Source organism: Pleurodeles waltl, chromosome 10 (genome assembly GCF_031143425.1).
Source record: "Pleurodeles waltl isolate 20211129_DDA chromosome 10, aPleWal1.hap1.20221129, whole genome shotgun sequence".
In the NCBI taxonomy this organism is placed as follows: Eukaryota; Metazoa; Chordata; class Amphibia; order Caudata; family Salamandridae; genus Pleurodeles; species Pleurodeles waltl.
Window position 1 is genome coordinate 892,908,451 of NC_090449.1, and position 16,894 is coordinate 892,925,344.

At 41.7% G+C, this 16,894-nt stretch overlaps 1 protein-coding gene across 2 annotated transcripts in view; it reads right to left on the bottom strand.

Moving 5' to 3' along the window:
* Window positions 1-16,894, bottom strand: part of KRIT1 (KRIT1 ankyrin repeat containing) — a 449,032-nt gene that overhangs the window by 377,481 nt on the left and 54,657 nt on the right. For both annotated transcript variants that reach the window (XM_069211631.1, XM_069211630.1), the window contains 3 exons: window positions 12,491-12,583; window positions 7,924-8,053; window positions 6,161-6,404 (listed from right to left, as the gene is read on the bottom strand). In XM_069211631.1, the coding sequence (XP_069067732.1) occupies window positions 6,161-6,404; window positions 7,924-7,994 (315 nt within the window). In that variant the 5' untranslated portion in view covers window positions 7,995-8,053; window positions 12,491-12,583. The remainder of the gene's footprint in view (window positions 1-6,160; window positions 6,405-7,923; window positions 8,054-12,490; window positions 12,584-16,894) is intronic.

The following is a 16,894-nucleotide window of genomic DNA, read 5'->3' on the forward strand; positions in this document are numbered from 1 at the left end:
ACCTGACTAGCTATTTTTATCACCTGCCCGCGTGACAAATAGGCTCCTGACACGGGGGTGGCTTCCTCTCCTGTAAGTGGGGGCCAGATTTGCATTTCAAAGGTGACAGCCCTTTGAGGCTTGCCGCCTTAGGAAGGCTAATCAGCAGGTCATCCTGTGTAGGGGGTGCTACACCGTGATCCCGGACAAGCTTTTGCTCTGGGCCTCCTGACAGCAGAAGGCTCTCTCCCTAGGGGTCCAGAACGGTGTCTTGGGTGGCAGGCTGGCAAACAGGCCAGTGAGCACACCAGAGGCTCGTAGGGCTTCAGGGGGCATCTCCAAGGTGCCCTCCGAGTGCATTTATTGGCACATCCAACACTAGCATCAGTATGGGTTCACCAATACGAGATGTTTGATACCAAACATCCCTATCTTCAGTGAAGCCATCATGTAGCTGGGGAACTCATGCTGAACAGTGCCCAGCACATGCATTTGAAATGGTTTCCTTGGTCTGACAATCAACAAAGACAAAACGGGTATGTCTGCTCGCACGGATATGTCCTCACATGCAATATAATGTACCCTGCCTTAGGGCTGTAAGACCTGCTAGAGGGGTGAGTTACTTATATTGCATGCAGGGTTAGAGGACATCGCACACAGGTTGTGTGCCATGTCATGTTTTCACTTTTGTCTGCACCAAGACACGCAGCCTGCAATGGCAGCCTGCCATGTGCTTGGTCCCTTAGGGTGGCACAATTTATGTTTAGGAACCCTCTTTAGTACCCCAGGCCCTAGTACCATGGGTACCATTTACAAGGGACTTACAGAGAGTGCTAAAGGGTTTTCCAACTGGGGAAACACCTGTGCAGTTTTGGAAAAGAGATCTTGCACTTGGGACCTCGTTAGCAGGAACCCAGTGTATTTTCAGTTGAAATCACACCAGATACCAGGAACAAAGTGCGGGTAACCATGTCAAAAAGAGGCTTTTTCCCCACAGAGTGTTCCCAGAGAAAGGAAGGTCGTATTCTCTGCAGAGATTCCTGTTTGAGCGTAGTGAGACGAAGCCAAGAATGTCACCTAAAAGCCAATTCTTGACAGTAACCATGGGCTGCCAGCAAACGTGAATCAGCAGCAGCGTTGATCACTCATTTAGAAACCATCATGTCTTCATTCATGATTTCTATAAAGTCCTATGTACGGTTTCTTGGGAAGTCATCTACAAACTGCTGCAGGGAGTCTCATAAGGCTCTGTCTAACCTGCGTAGGATTGCAGATGCACTTGCCGCTTTCATATGGTAGCTGTGCCGCACACTTCGTGCCCCACTAAGTCAAGTTTCCTGATTTCCTTGTCTGGTGGAAGTGTGGAAGAAGGATCAGTTGTGTGAAGTTTCTTCTCAGCCAAAATCACAGCTGACTAAGGAGGCGGATCTGTTTGTAGGAACAAAGGGGTCCTGCTCCAGAGGTTTATATTGTTTTCTGAAGCTTGGACAGACCTGTTTTGGCTGCAGCTGGTGGAAGGGAAGGTTCCAAGGCTGGTTCTGGTAAACCTAGAACTAGAGGCAGAAGGGGTCTTGATGCTGAATGTTGGTGAAGAGTTTCAAATGTCACCAATGCAGCTGACGATGGAGCAGCCAATTAAATATTCCGTTTTGTAGGTCTTCATGAAACGTGTTGATGTCATCAAGTGGAGAGAACCTTGGCTGGTGAGAATTAGTCAGTGTTGGTGAGTATCTTCCAGTACTAGAGGAAAAGGTGGAATAAAATGACCTCTCTTTAGATCATGACCTAGTTCTGGATCTGGACCCAGGATGCTATCTGTCTGCGCTCTGTAGAGCATCTGGATGAGGAGTGCCGAGAACAATGAAGACAAGGTCTGGAAGTAGCTCGTTCATGATCTATGTTGAGATCTTGACTTGGACTGAGGAGACCTTGATCTCTGGGGGGAAGCTGGAGGCCTTGCCGGCAAAGTAGCTCCTACTGATGCCTCTGTCTGAGGAAGAGTTGGAGGACTTCGCAAAGAACGCAGGACTTGGCCATGAACCATCATCAGATAAGACATCATGACTGGTACTGGGTTATAATGTTAAATGGTGGTGGGGTTTGGGCACTTGGGGTTGCCTCCCATTGAAGTCCTAGGTGGAACATTCATTTCCTATGCCACCCTTCTGCACAATATCATGGTACAGCCTTGGTGCTCATTAAAAAATTCTGATTGTCGGTCACCTCCATCCACCGGGAGGCTAACTAGATCTCTACCTGCCCCCTCAACAATGGCACCCTGTTTAATTTTTGTGATAGGGGAAATGTTTCATTGTCAATGACATTGGAGTGACTGGTCTTGTGGGAATGTGCCTTTAGCAAGTTGGGGATGTTAAAGTGGGAGGGTATTTTGGCTCTATTGTATTTGCCCATTTAATGTGTTTGTTCAGTGCACCACAGAGAGGTGTCACACATAGTCTCTATACACGAGTTGACACGCTGGAGGCATAAGCAACAGTAATAGATTAATCACGGCCCCACTAACTTTCATGTCATGGAATGTTAGGGGACTAATTCTAAGAAAACTCAGCAGGTGTTGGCATTCCTAGACCACCATCATGTGCTTGTTGCTGTCTTACAGGAAACGCAATTACCGGGACATGCCGCTGGCAGGGTGGGAGCAAAGTGGGTGGGAGATCGCACGGCCTCCTCTTATTCCACATCCAAACCTGGGTGGGAGATGTTTGTCATCTGCCCAGAACACTGTCAGACCACGCTCCGGTACATAGGACACTGTCCATCCCCCAGGGGTTTACATTGTTGTGCAGGGGGTATCCTGAAAGACATCCGGGCTCAATTACGGAGGATAGAGGCCACCCTGCACGATGTGGAGCGGCGCTATGAGATGCACCCAAAGAGTAGCACTCCGGCATCTATCCGGAAACAGGTTACAGCCTTTAATGACACAGCAGACCAGGAGTAACGTCATCTCTCATGCAGGCACATCACAAGAGCGTATGGCGAGGGGGGGAGTCCTGGGCAGGCATTGGCTAGTAAGCACATGGACCCTAGGGCACAAACTTATTTAGTCTGTGTAAATAAGCCAGATGGCACACTGTGTTTTGACACCTGCCCATTCTGGTGGAGTTTTAAGCATTCTATGCAGCATTGTACGACTAACAATGCCTGCTGCTGAGCTAACTAATTACCTAGAGGATATTGATTTGGCCTCACTTTCACAGGGCCAGAGGGAATATCTCACCCAGCCCCTTACTGCTGAAGAAATTAAAGAGGTCATACGTGCCCTACCTAATGGTAAAGTCCCTGGGATAGATGGTATACCAGGTGAGTTCCACAAAGAATTTGCTGACCTGCTTGCCCCCCCATCTGCACAGAATATCTGAGGAAGCCTATACTGCATAGAAGCTGCCCCACACTCTCAGAGAAGCACTCATCAACCGTAGGCTATTGAAAGCTGATAAACCACCTGAACAATGTGAATCCTATCGACCACAGTCCATTACCTACATTGACACTAAAAATGTAGCTAAATTACTAGCAATTAGGCACCAGCCGCTCCTCACTAACATGGTTTTGCCTGACCAGGAGGGACTTATCCCCACCCGATCCACTAAACATGTTTGCCATCTGCCCAGAACACAGATCCACTAAACCGAATCTCTGCACTATCTTTGCCATATTACACTATTTAGACTTCTCAGGGAAATCTGCAGCAATCCTGATGGACGCCGCTAAGGTGTTCAATTCTATTGCCTGGACATACATGTTTACTATTCTATAGAGGACAGGAATTCCCTCCTCTTTCCTTAGATGGCTATAGCTGCTGTATACAGATCCGGTCGTTAAGGTGCGCTTTAATGGTCTTAACTCAGATCCCAGCAAGGTGCACAGAGGCACATGGCAGGGCTGTCCCTTGTCACAGATTCTCTTTGCCTTAGCTCTAGAGCATTTAGCCTGTGTGATTAGACAACATCATGCTGCAGCAGCCTTAAGATTTTGACTCCACCAGTGAGCTATATCACTATATGAAGAAGACTTAGTTCCATATGTTCGTGACCCAGAGACTCACCTAACATCACTCATCCGTGAATATCTGCGGTTTGAGCGTCAGTCCAGTTTAAATATTAGCTGGGGGAAAACGCATTTACTGCCCCTTACTACAAGCACTGAACGGTATGCTACAGAATACCCCTTGCAATGGTGCTCAGATCCTGTTAAGTGCATAGAGATCCAAAAATTAATGATCAGCTATAACTACGGTAGGGCGGTCTCAAAACTTGAGGATTGGGTACAGCGATGGTCAACTCTTCCGCTGTCCTTGGCTGACCGTGTAGTGGTGATGATTTATCAATATACTGGTGCCCCCTACACAGGCCTTCTTGAAAACATTAAATATTTTCTGATATTGCTTGCATGGGCGGGTTAAAGGCAGAGGATCCCCTGGAGCCAGCTCATACTCCCCAATGACCAGGGCGGTTTTAATGCTATTAATAGCTATCTATACTACTTGCGTGCACAAGTGCAGCACACACATTAGTGGGTGCACCCTCATAATACACTCCACATTTAGCAATTGAACATGATGACATGTATCCCATACCACTACATATGCTGCTTTCACATACACGGGTAGAAGTGGCTTGTGGTAGGATTAATACCTTTCATTGCACCTTAAGAGCCTGACAAACACTGGGCGAACAGGCAGGCAAGCAACCACTGTATGCCCCAGCAATTCCGCTAGTACATCATCCAGCCCTGTCCGTCATGCAGGAACCAAGAGCACTGGCCTTTTGTCCAAGGTGGGCCTTAAGATGTTGGGAGACACCTAGTTGAGACTAAGGGAAGCCTTGCAGGAGCTCTACCTGCTGTTCCCGCAAGCTCCCCCAGCTTGCAATCACTTCAGACCCTGCTCAGATGAACCGGTCTTATCACTAATCTTTACACTGCAGCACAATCCAATGAGTCAAAGAACATTAGTGCACTGTTAGACAAGTAAAATGCCATCCTAGACCCTCCACTCAGTAGGACAGAGTGGACTTTTTGCTGCACCTTAACAGGGAAGCTCACATCTAATGGTAATTTACAAATGATACATTTCAAATTTCTGCAGCAGAAGTATTACATACCAACACAACTCTCTAGATATGGGCTTGAACTTGATAATTGTGTGAGGTGAGCTGCATCGGGTGAAGATTTTCTGCATCTGTCCTGAGGATGTGCCAAGATTTATCAGTATTGGGAACAAGTCACGTTGAGAATATCAGATGTGATGCTGGAACATATACCCTGTGACTCACGCACCTCTCTCCTGGGGTATGTTAAACCACTGCAGCATGCCAACCTATTACTGGCCAAGTGGTGGGTGGCTACTCACTGTGGAATAAACCATGCCCAACACTGAGACAGAGGTTCTGGGACATCGCATAACGTCGAGACCAGATGGAGACCTATGCAGAAAAGCTACAGAGAGCCTTGCGCCCCTAAGACTTCTGGTGACCCATGACTGCATACCTTTTTGACACTACCTGAAGAGATTCAGGTGGGGCATGCTTCGTGATGGGATGGACTGTTATCTTTCTCACAATCATGACTATGTGTGTGTACCTTGATATGGGACCTGCATTATTGTTAATATTAAGGGCAATTGTTTAATCTGTTGTCTTCTGTATTGTATACGCTGAAAACGCTTAATAAAAAGTACTTTAAAAAGGTTTTAGTGAAAGGATCAGTGGGATTTAATATTATCACTGATGGATGTAATGCCGGTAAAGGTAAACTCCACTTCACTAGTTCACCTTTTTCTAACTGTCACTTATTTTAACGAGTACAAAAAACAGTACCATAAATGGTACTACAAGTGAGGGATCCAATCAGTTTTGATTCTCAAGTATCCAGAAAGATCTACAATTTGAAGAAGTGAAATAAAACAATATTAGTAGTGAACTTTTTGAATGTAAAAATAAAATGCTAGATTGTTTGGGACTGGAAAATTAAGTCTCCCACTACAAACTTCAACAGAAGTGTATCTGGTTTGTAATACGATTTATAATATAATTACCAATGCAAGCTCCTTGTTGGATTCTAAAATAACTTTGGAACATCTGGCTTCTAGCTATAAGACAAGTTACCACCTAGTTTTATAAAGAGATCAAAACAAGTTACCATTTTGTTAAAGACTTACCCGATTGGTATACTGAAGATCTGATCCAAACAAAGGGTTGTAGACACACATGTCTGCTTTCTCTAGAGTCATCATTTTACTTTTTATTTCCAATGCAGTGTATCCCATGTGTAGGGTGCTATCTGTCTTTTTAGCTTCAACACCATATGCAGGGTTTGTGACATTGGTTTTTATCCGCTCAAGAGGAGAAGGTCTAAATAAAGCAGGGATGGCATGGGATTTTGTGTGCTGTTCATCTAACCACCTGTTTGAAATAAAAGGAAGCATCTTTATGATAAACTTCACAGCCGTGCTTCAAATTTCAATGCTGGTTAACAGTGATACAGAATGAAATGTAATATATGTGATACATGTGTAACATATGCATAAACTCTCAAATAATTCTAACAGAGTGCATCAGGCTAGCTCATATAATCCATGCAAGGATCTGCACACAGTAGGATAAAATATATGCTAAATCTTAATTAATCAACACAACTAAACAATCTCCGAGCATGTCTACCAGCCCACCGTGGAGCTGATCAACCTAGCACCCTATAGCTCACAAGCAAAGTGGGCACCAAAAAATAATTCATCATATCCGGCCTCTTTCATGACATGCTCAGTACCATGAGCTAAACTTGGTTAAGACATGCTACGGTTTCCAAAATAAAGATAAGAAACTAGACAGTTGTGTGTTGTGCTTTTGCTTTAGTCTAACAAAAGTACTAACAAGTAATGTCAAGCACAAGACGTAAACTGACATAAAGGACTAAATCAGACCTGGTTTTGGCTCTTACAGTGATATCTCGACTTTAACAGTGATATAAAGCATTTTCCTAGCGAGACGCCTATAAACAAACAATGTGAACTTCAGTGTAAAATAGATCAAACACAGCAATTTGGCTACAATGACAGACAGTTGCTTGAAGCCAGAAGTGACTGGGGCCAAGGACTGCTGAAAGATATTTAACCATGCATAAAGTGCTAACCATCTTCAATTTAACAAACTGAGGTGGGGGGAATAACACAAATGGCTTAACCCATGAATATATCCCGACGACAGATGTGTATAATGGGGACCCAAAACAATCTGGAATTACTATCTGGTGGTTTTGTGCTATGTACAAATGTGGACACTATGATGCATAATATCCCTAAGAGACCCTGAACAATTATCTCAAGCTATGACAAAAGCCATTGCTTTTCTTGCAGTCCAATATAATTACAACAATCTGAATATTCCATAAAGCATCCCTTTCTCTAGGTTAAACCTTAAATAAGGATGTTCTAAGGAAACCAGTAAAATCTGTGTTCAACATCATAGCCGCTATTGCATACATGCCAACCTTTTAAATCAGGAAGGTGGAAGATTTTGAAAACAAAATCGGAAAAAAGTATTTTCCTTATTGATATCTATTGAATCACAGGAAATTTCAGGCGGGGTACTGCTGATTCAGTTCTATTGTCATGTATGGCACTACATTCACTTCAGCTACAAAACAGTGAAAGGAAAGTGAGATACCCTTCATTTAGCACTAAATATAAAATTAGGGGAATCTGGAACAAGGTCAGTGCCGACGCTGTAAAGGGTACAAATAGAGATATAAAACATCCTTTATATGTGCTTTAATATCTTTAGGAGAAACAGCTATCAGAGTAAATTAAATGTTTTGATAGGCAAAATCCTCTGAATTGACAGCACAAAAGTGCAATTGGTAGGTGAAAATAAGAGTAAAAACACAATTTGTTCACATACAAAATATGTAAATTTAAAGTCATACTTGTCCAAAGCAATTAACATCCTTGCAGTTAGCGCAGAAAAATGAGTGCTGGATTCACTGCAAACCCTCATGATATCTTGTAGACAGTAGAAAATAGGGTTCCCAGGGTTGTAGGAGTGCTTGGTATTATCTGAAAAAGGAAAAGACAAAAAAAAATAAAAAATTACAGTCTCTCTTTTTTCTTTAAGTAATGCATCTGTTTAGCAACCTGCATGGTAATTACAGAAAGGGCTTATGTTTCATCAAACAAGTTAAGTTTATAAAAATGAGAATATTATAATTTTTGGTGTTATAACTGTACCGTAATGCTGTACATTTTGAAATAACCAACCTTGGTTGGTAGATAGGAAGGCTTATTTCTACCGTTTCATAAACTTTAATCATGTGTATTCCATTTCTGTACTGATCCCAATGTGCTCCGGTTTATGGTCATAGAAAGGCAACTTTAAGCATCACAATAATTTCAAATGGTCCTAACTGAAGTAATACATCAAACCTTTGAAGGAATCCCAGGGGTGTGGAATTTAATAAAATATATACTTGTCCATGGGACAGGTTGCTTCTTAGATCTGCTTGTCCTGTGAAAAAATCTACTTGTCCCTTTTGTGCCACGTAGTGGGAGAACAAATTATGGCAGCAATCTCATTATGTAAGAGCTCTGATAATAGCCTCCCTGATTATGCCAGGGCTACTACTGTAGTAGGTCTTGAATAGATTCAATTTCAATCTTTATTTTCCACCTTTCCGCAGATCTACATACTGGGGCAGGAGGAAGCAGTAAGCAATTGTTCCAGGGCTGGAATGCCTTTGAGTCTGTAAACCTACTAAGTTGCATGTTTTAAGGATTTTCACCAGCTCTTCTCTAATCTTTTCCCATAATGAGAGGTTGGCAATTTACTTCTGACAATGGCAGAAGTAAAGTTCTTCCAGGGTTGGGAAAAAAGTAGTTGGAGGGAAAGTGAACTTGTAAACGCTCAATAGATTTTCACATGAGCAAATCTACATATGCATATTTGCTTGTGTTAAAATACAGTTCACAAATATCTTCTAGCAATACGATTTCCTGGTCAACTTCTGTAAGTTCTTGGGAATTCATGAAAGCCACTAATTCAAAGACATATACCATAGGTGCACTTGTGACTTTCTTTAAGAATTGGGACCCTAATTAGGTCTGGCGTTAACAAAGACATTCTGTTTTTATTAAACTTCTATTTCTTTTTTTATCGGCTGTCTTTACTTTGAATGATTGCATTCTGCTCTTCCACAAGGAGCATGTTGGCACACAAAGTAATTTTGTTCAGTGCGAGGAACTACTGTGGCAATCAGTGGTGTTACACAAATGGAGACGCCACCCTTCAAAGAACATGGAGGGTCCCCCTTATTCAGTCCTGCTAAGGGCAAGTGCTGTGCTGAGGGAGGCCCCGTAGAGGGGGGCTGCGGGGGCTTTGATATGCCACTAGTGGCAATGCGTGCTTTTTTAGACCAAAATCCTTTTTGTTACAATGGTGAGGGCCAGGCAGCTCTCCCAACAATAAAGTGCTACAAAAGCCATGTCAAAACAAGACATGCATTGACAAAACCAAAAGACTATCAACAAAAATATTGGATCAGTTGGTTTTGCCAGTGCTTGTTTATTTTCATGCTCCCCATAATCTTGTTGAAAATGGTTACACTGATTTTCCATAAGGAATATTTTTGGGAAATACTAGCATGCATCAACACATTTTACTAAATGATGCTTCAAAGAAATAACACCTAAAATGTCACAGTGGCAAATGGTTTTTTCCTTCCTGCATTTTTTCTGAACATTTTATTTTGAAAGCAAAGAATAATCACTCTTGCTTACGAGCTTCTGCAAATATTTGCATCTAATAAGAGAGCATTCTGGGAGCATTATACTTAGCCTCATATTGTTAAACTGTTCAAACATGCATGTACACTTTCATTTATTATTTTTACTCTAACCTCTGTCAGTAACACAGTGTGACCTAAACCGTTTATTTGCAGTGCTCACCCTAACAATGAAGGCTTTCCATTAATGAACCATAAACACAAGTTCGAACAGCATTAACATATGGACACACATTAACTCAACTGCAGACAGTTCCTTTCCCTGTACACTGGCAGCCAAAGGGTTTGTGGGGCAGGGGGTTTGGCCTACTTGTCCAAAGGACAAAATAAACATGAAAATGTGTTGCCCTTGACCCCAAACAACATGTCCCGGGCGTCGGACGATAAGAATTCTACATCCCTGAAGGAACATGGCTATTTCAATGTTTTAATTTTTGTATTTTATTGCAAACTTAAGTTTTAACATCATAAATGCCACATCAATCCATCATTGTAAATCTATTTGCACATTATTACATTAGTCGATGAGTGTCAGAATCAATGATGAAAGGTCTCACCGCTACTGCTACAGCTAACTTTTACAACAGTTTCTTCAAGTATCAGCATAATAATGATGTTTCCCTCTCCACTTTCCTATTTGGTCTTCACCTGTCTCTTCTCCTCTTTCCCCCGTCAAATCCGCATAACCAGTGTACCAGTGCGCAGGTGTATTCAACATCACTCCTTCAGCTTCATAGTTAGCACTGGGGTTACCCGCTTAGGTGGTTATACTCTGCTTGTCAATGGGGTATTAGAGCAAGTATGAGTCTAGCGGCCACCAAAGGTCTCTGAGTTGTGAGCTGGGGGGCAAGAACTCTGCATGCCTATTTCAAACTTAAAAAACATCCATTGTTCTATGGCACACAACTGCTGAACGCAATAAATTTGTAGCATTGATATAAAAGACTGGTTGTTTACAGAGACGTATGGCTCTTAGTCTTAGCAAATCACTTAGTTCTCCTTTTTTTGTATCTAATTAATTAATTTACAGCAACAAACTAGTTTTTACCAGGTGAAATGGCTTACATAGGTACTTTGTGTCAGGATTCATATCATGCAGTGCATTAAAATGCTTCTGCTTCAATGAGCCCCTTTGAGTCAATCTTCACCCCTCCATTCTCTAAAAAATAATTCAAGTTCCCAAACTCTGAAAACAGAAGACTGTGTAGCTAAGAACCTACAACAATTCCCTAACTAATGTACACTTTGGTGAGATACAAGATACACAAAACTGATTTTTACTAACACGACAAACTAGTGGTCATTATTTTTTAAATGCATGTAGATCAAGGACGTGGAAGCATAGTTCTAACACCTATGTAATGGTTTTGCAAATGAGAAACCAGATTTATCTGTTTGTCTATTAGTTAAAAAAAAAATAACTGGGAGGTGCATGTGAAAGCAATTTTACTTCTAGGTTTCAAAACCATGTGAATCCACTGATTATTTACTTAAGTGTTTTACAATGCACATTGAGTTGACTTCTGGCCTTTTCAGAATAAAGGAATATTCAGAGGATTTTCTGGTATTGCATTCAGGGTGGGAAGTTGAGAACCCAGTCAGACGAGGGGCTTGACCCCTAACCAATATACTTTAATTGCTAGCCTTACACAGTAAGGTCCTCAGTCAAAAGTCAGTATGAACAGTTCCGTTTTCTGTTATTTTGGTTAGTGTTGCTTGCAAAAGGCTTGGACTGTCAGCATAACCACTGCTACATGAAGCCCATTATTATTTGTGGATTGCGACAATAAAAATAAACTGTTACAGATTTCGGATGTAACACCAATAGCAGCACTCCACATTGGGACACCAGAACGCAATGTTAAAAAAATATATATATATATATAATAATTTAAAAAAACTAAAAGTCAACCAGAAGTTGACCCAACATACCAGAGGTGGTCTCAAGAACCAAACACCACAAAACAAGTGTCCTCGAGAAGTGGGAAAAACACTACAGATGTGGCATATTGAGAGGAACACAAAAACTTACAAGTGAAGTTAGGGCACCGTCCATTTGCTGCTCTGTCCTATGCATTCCAAAAGTCTTCTTACTCTTAATATAGCCTTATGATACTATTTACCCATGCTAACTAGTTCCATAAGTTACCAATAAGATTCTTAAGGACAAGGGAAGTATGCACATCTATTAACCACGTTAAAGTTGCTCTGTGTTTTTCGAAAGCTTGACAATAGTTTTTTTTTCACACAAAAGACACATTTTAAATGCATGTTTAAATGGATTTAGAAACATATTCAATGTTACTTATTAGTAATAAATGCTATCAAGTCATTTGTTTCTTTTCATATCAGTGTCAAAGTCTGAATACAAAGATGGATCTGGCATCCTTGATGGCTTTCCTAGCCCTATTATGCAGTGTCTGGCATTTAAGGAGGTCATGTTTGTTACATTTCCGTGCTACAATGATTCTTATTTTCTCTTCTCATGCTGTATATTACCCATTTTCCTGACTTTTAAAGAAAAGGCTAAGGATACTTGTGGTTGGTGTGACCAAAATCATTTAAGTAGTCTAGAATCCCTATTTTAAATTCACTTGAGGTTTTCTACAGTATTTATTTAAAACCCACAGTAAAACATCAATGTATGCACCTAAACTAAAAGTAATAGTTTAGTTTTTTTAAAGTTCGAAGGAATAATGTAACAGTAAGAATTTACCTTTCACGGCTATCGGGACAACATAAAAAGATGCTTCTTTGCCAATCTTTTCTCCATCAAGAGGGAACTTCTTCAGGAACACCACTCGCTTTCCTAATTGTATACATAAATACAGTTGTTTCAGTCCTTCTGGAACCCCTAAGCAATTAAGTCATCTTAAAAGTCTCATAAGCATTAATATATTTAAATATTACAAGTTAGGCTACAACAAACAGCACCACGTACCACTAACACTGGATTTGTATTTTGGTGTATTATATTGAGGCACATGATTTCTCCTGCAATCTTGTATTTTGATCTGGATTAATCTTTAACAAACTTTAAAACTTGCATTTGATATTAAAAAAAGGATATTCAGTTAGACAACAAACCTTTTTGTTATTGACGTTTTCATTTGTCCAACATATAAAGCATATTCTCTATATTTTTCAATTGAAGAATTCGAGTGGGTTCAATGTGGATGTATAATATATATATAAATCTGCAAACCTAGCACTATAGACAAGCACAGATGTCTTAGCGATTTACAAAACGAAAACACTGTATAGATGAAGTCTACACTCTTTCCTTTTACACTGCTATTACTGTAACAAATTAAGTAAGATCTCGCCACATCACAAAGTTAAAGTGAAGAACTCCTTGCTTATCAGTTTTTCTGAGTTGTCTATAACTTCGACATCTCTTGACAGCAGTTAATGAATGTAGAAAAGTGTCCCTTTTTGTCATGTTTACCCCCACCTCTTGCCACTTGTACTGATGTTTTTTGACTGATGAGTACTGGGTTCCTGCTAACCAGGCCCCAGTGCCAATGCTCTTTCCCTAATAACAATGGGAAATAGGGCATGAGTACCAGAGATGGTCCCCTAAGGGCTGCAGCATGTAATAAAGGAACCCCACACAAATTGCATGCAGCCTGCCATTGCAGATTACGTGTTATGATGCAAACCATGAGTAAAAACACAACACTGCACCCACCCTGCATGCAATGCCCAAGTGAACTGCATGTCTTATATACCCAGCCTACAACAGGCATTAGGAGCCCTAAGGCAGGGTGCATTATAATACATGAGGGCATATCTGCATGAGCAGATAGAACTAGACATCACAGGGGCTATTAATAGATATTGTAAGTGAACAGGGAAGCCACCTTGAGGTATGCACTGGGCACTGGTCATTACGAGTTACCCAGCTACTGGCTTCACTGAAATGTATGGTGTTTGGTATCAAACACCTCATCTTAATAAATCCATTCTCATGCCAGTATTGGATTTATTAGAGGTGTCCCCTGAAAACTCACTAGTCCTCTAGTATGCTGGCTGACTGCTATCGACCAGCCTGCCACCACAGATGAATTTCTGACCCTCTAGAGGTGAGAGCACTGCTCTCTGAGGCCCGGAACAATGCCTGGTACTGAGGAAGGTGTTCACACCTCCTCCAGCAGGATGGCTAGTAAATCTGCATACTAAGGCCAAGGACTTCAAAGTCCCTGTTGCCTTTGCGACCTCGGAATCCCCTAGACCTGGAAAATGCCACCCCGTGCCCTGAGGCCCATTTGGCACCAGGATAGGAGTGAAATTAGCTATGCAAGAAGACGTGCTGCACTACCAGGCTAGTCACTCCCCTAAGGTGGGCTGCCTGATGTGCTACACAAAAGAAGGGTTCCACCAAATTGTTTTGGTGGAACTAGGACCTCTGGGACAGGGTTATGCCCACCCCCCACCACAGGAAGTGGTCATAAAGGGAATGACCCCAGGGGTAAGTAGCCCATTGGCTACTACCCTACAGCCCCCTTAACGCCCCTAAATTCAGTATTTAGTTGCCCCCTGATACCAGGAACTCAGAGTTCACTGTCTAAAGAAGAAGAAGGAGGACCAAGAAGAACCTCTCAGTGCGAGAAATGTGGGCTTGCTGTGATCTTTTGCGCCAAATCCTGCCTACCTGCTCCCATCCCAACAAATGCAAAGGCAAGGCTCATCCTGCAGCTGTGCAACCTCCAAAAGCCTGAGAGAGCCACCAGCACTTTACCTACTAGCCAGCACCTGCCTTGAGTGGAGGAGCCACTTTCCTGCATCCTGCAGGCACAGACTGCACAGCCCGGTCCAACGAACGGCTGACCACCGGATCCACAGATGCAGCAGCAATCCAGGAGGAGTTCATCGAGTGTCTGAAAGGTCAGCCCCATCGACCTATTCATTCTTCGAGACACTGATTCAATGCGGAGGCTCCCTGCACTAATTGTAGAAGAGTCCCAGATAATTAAACAGGTGATGATACACGGTTTCTGTTCTTTTTCTTCCCAAAATTCTTTTTATTTGATCAAGAATACTTTTTATAACAGTAAGTTGATGACGGGTGGCAACACGGCCGGGCCCGTCTTTCTGCTCTTTCGGTTTGCCGCTGACCGGCCTGCTACACCTATCTATCGACAAACGGCATATATTCATACCTTTTCAGGTAAGGCTGATATACGGCACTTTAACTCGCAATTACGACTTGGCCCATGTATTTAATTAAAATTGGATATCATTTACCTTATCTTATTAAATGTATTTTGTTATGGCTTCATGCCGCCTTGAGCCTTTACAAAAGCCCCCCAGTCCGCTTTTATCCAATATCGGTGACATCTTCTTGGATATATGAATCGTTTTTCTTTTTGTCTTCTTTTATTTATTTTTAGCACTCTGAAACTTGGTTGTGCTCAGTCATATTTTGCAAACAACTTTTCAATACAGTTTGGAACTTACCATTTGGTAGGTGGTTTGTTGGTTATACCAATTTATATATTTTTTCATTTATCCTACTTCTGTCTCACTTTAGTTTCACTTAAAATATCTTACTTTTCAGCTCTTTTTTAGGGCTTTTCATTATTGCATGCACAATGATATTCTCTAAACACACTGGTATGTTAATGCTGGCACTTTTTCGTTTAGGGTTCACTAAATTATTCTACTTACCACAGTTCTTATGGTCCTTGCCGGTTCTTTTCTATACTTATAACTCGAGTTTGACTTTTACACGGAATTATGGCAAATATAAAAAATCGTTTCTTTCCATTGGGACATAAATCACAACTGTATATAAATATTGTTTTGTGCCTTGCACTATAAAATTTATGTAAAAACCTTTTCTTGTTTGTTCTTACATATTAAATGATATCAGGAATACCACTATCATTCAACTTTTTTATGGTTATATGTTACTCTTGCAGCCCTGAAGAAGCCCAAGTGTATAGGGCGAAACGCGTTGGCTGCATGCTTTCATCAACTTACTGTTATAAAAAGTATTCTTGATCAAATAAAAAGAATTTTTGGAAGAAAAAGAACAGAAACCGTGTATCATCACCTGTTTAATTATCTGGGACTCTTCTACAATTAGTATATAAAGAATATGTCTACAACTTAAAGTGGTGCACCACCCAATCTTTTCTTCTTTAACAATTGGGGTGTTTTTTTCACCCCTGTGGTTCCTTAGTGCAGCAGGAATTTTTGTGGAGGTGCACACTACATTCTACTTTTTAATATTATTTGTGTTTATTGTGATTACTTGGAAACTATTAGGGATTGATGCGTCTCTTTATGAGCTTGCTGCACTCTGTTTAATTAATGTGCTCCCTGCACTAATACCTGGGGTACCAGATCGTTTTGGAAGCACCAAGACTTGTCTGTGTTCAGTCTGAACCACCGCCTCAAAAACTTACTTGCACATCAAGGGACTTCAACAGAGGCCAGTTCCACAGCAGAAGTTACCTTGCTGTGTTTTTTCCTTTCTTCTGCAGGTATTGCAGAAAACTGTTTCAGCCTCCATCACCAAGCGGCTCGCCAGCCAGGAACTCTCCACCGGAGTCCTACAGCCAAAGTACACATTTTCTGCCGGTGTCCTCTTGGCCCAGGGGTCCCTATGAGTTGAACCCCCTGTTGGGTTCCACCGGACTTGTCCCCAAAGTCCACCCTCGCAGACCCCGCTGTTTGACAGGTCCCTTTAAACTGTGACAGCTCAACCACGTAGTGCTCGAAGCTACCAACATGACCAAGCACCTCTGCATCCAGGCTCCCCGGGACAATGTGACCCGAACCGCTGGTGATTTCTTGGACCCTTATCAGTGAATGTTTTCCCGTAGGATAACATTTCCATATTTGAGGCTCATCCCTCAAATCTGACAACTGTAATTTTCTACTGTTTACTGGTACAAAACTAAAAATGTCTTAAGTACTTATCTGATCCCAAGGATCTGGTCTCTAAAATATATATATCTGTGTAATTTTTCTAAATTGTTTTTGGATGTCCTTATTGAGTGTGTGTCTCATTTATTGACTCTGTGAGTGCAACAGATGTCTAACACTCCCCTCTGACGAGCCTAGGGCTGCTCGACCACACTATCACAAAAAGAGTCCCATGGGATTGTTA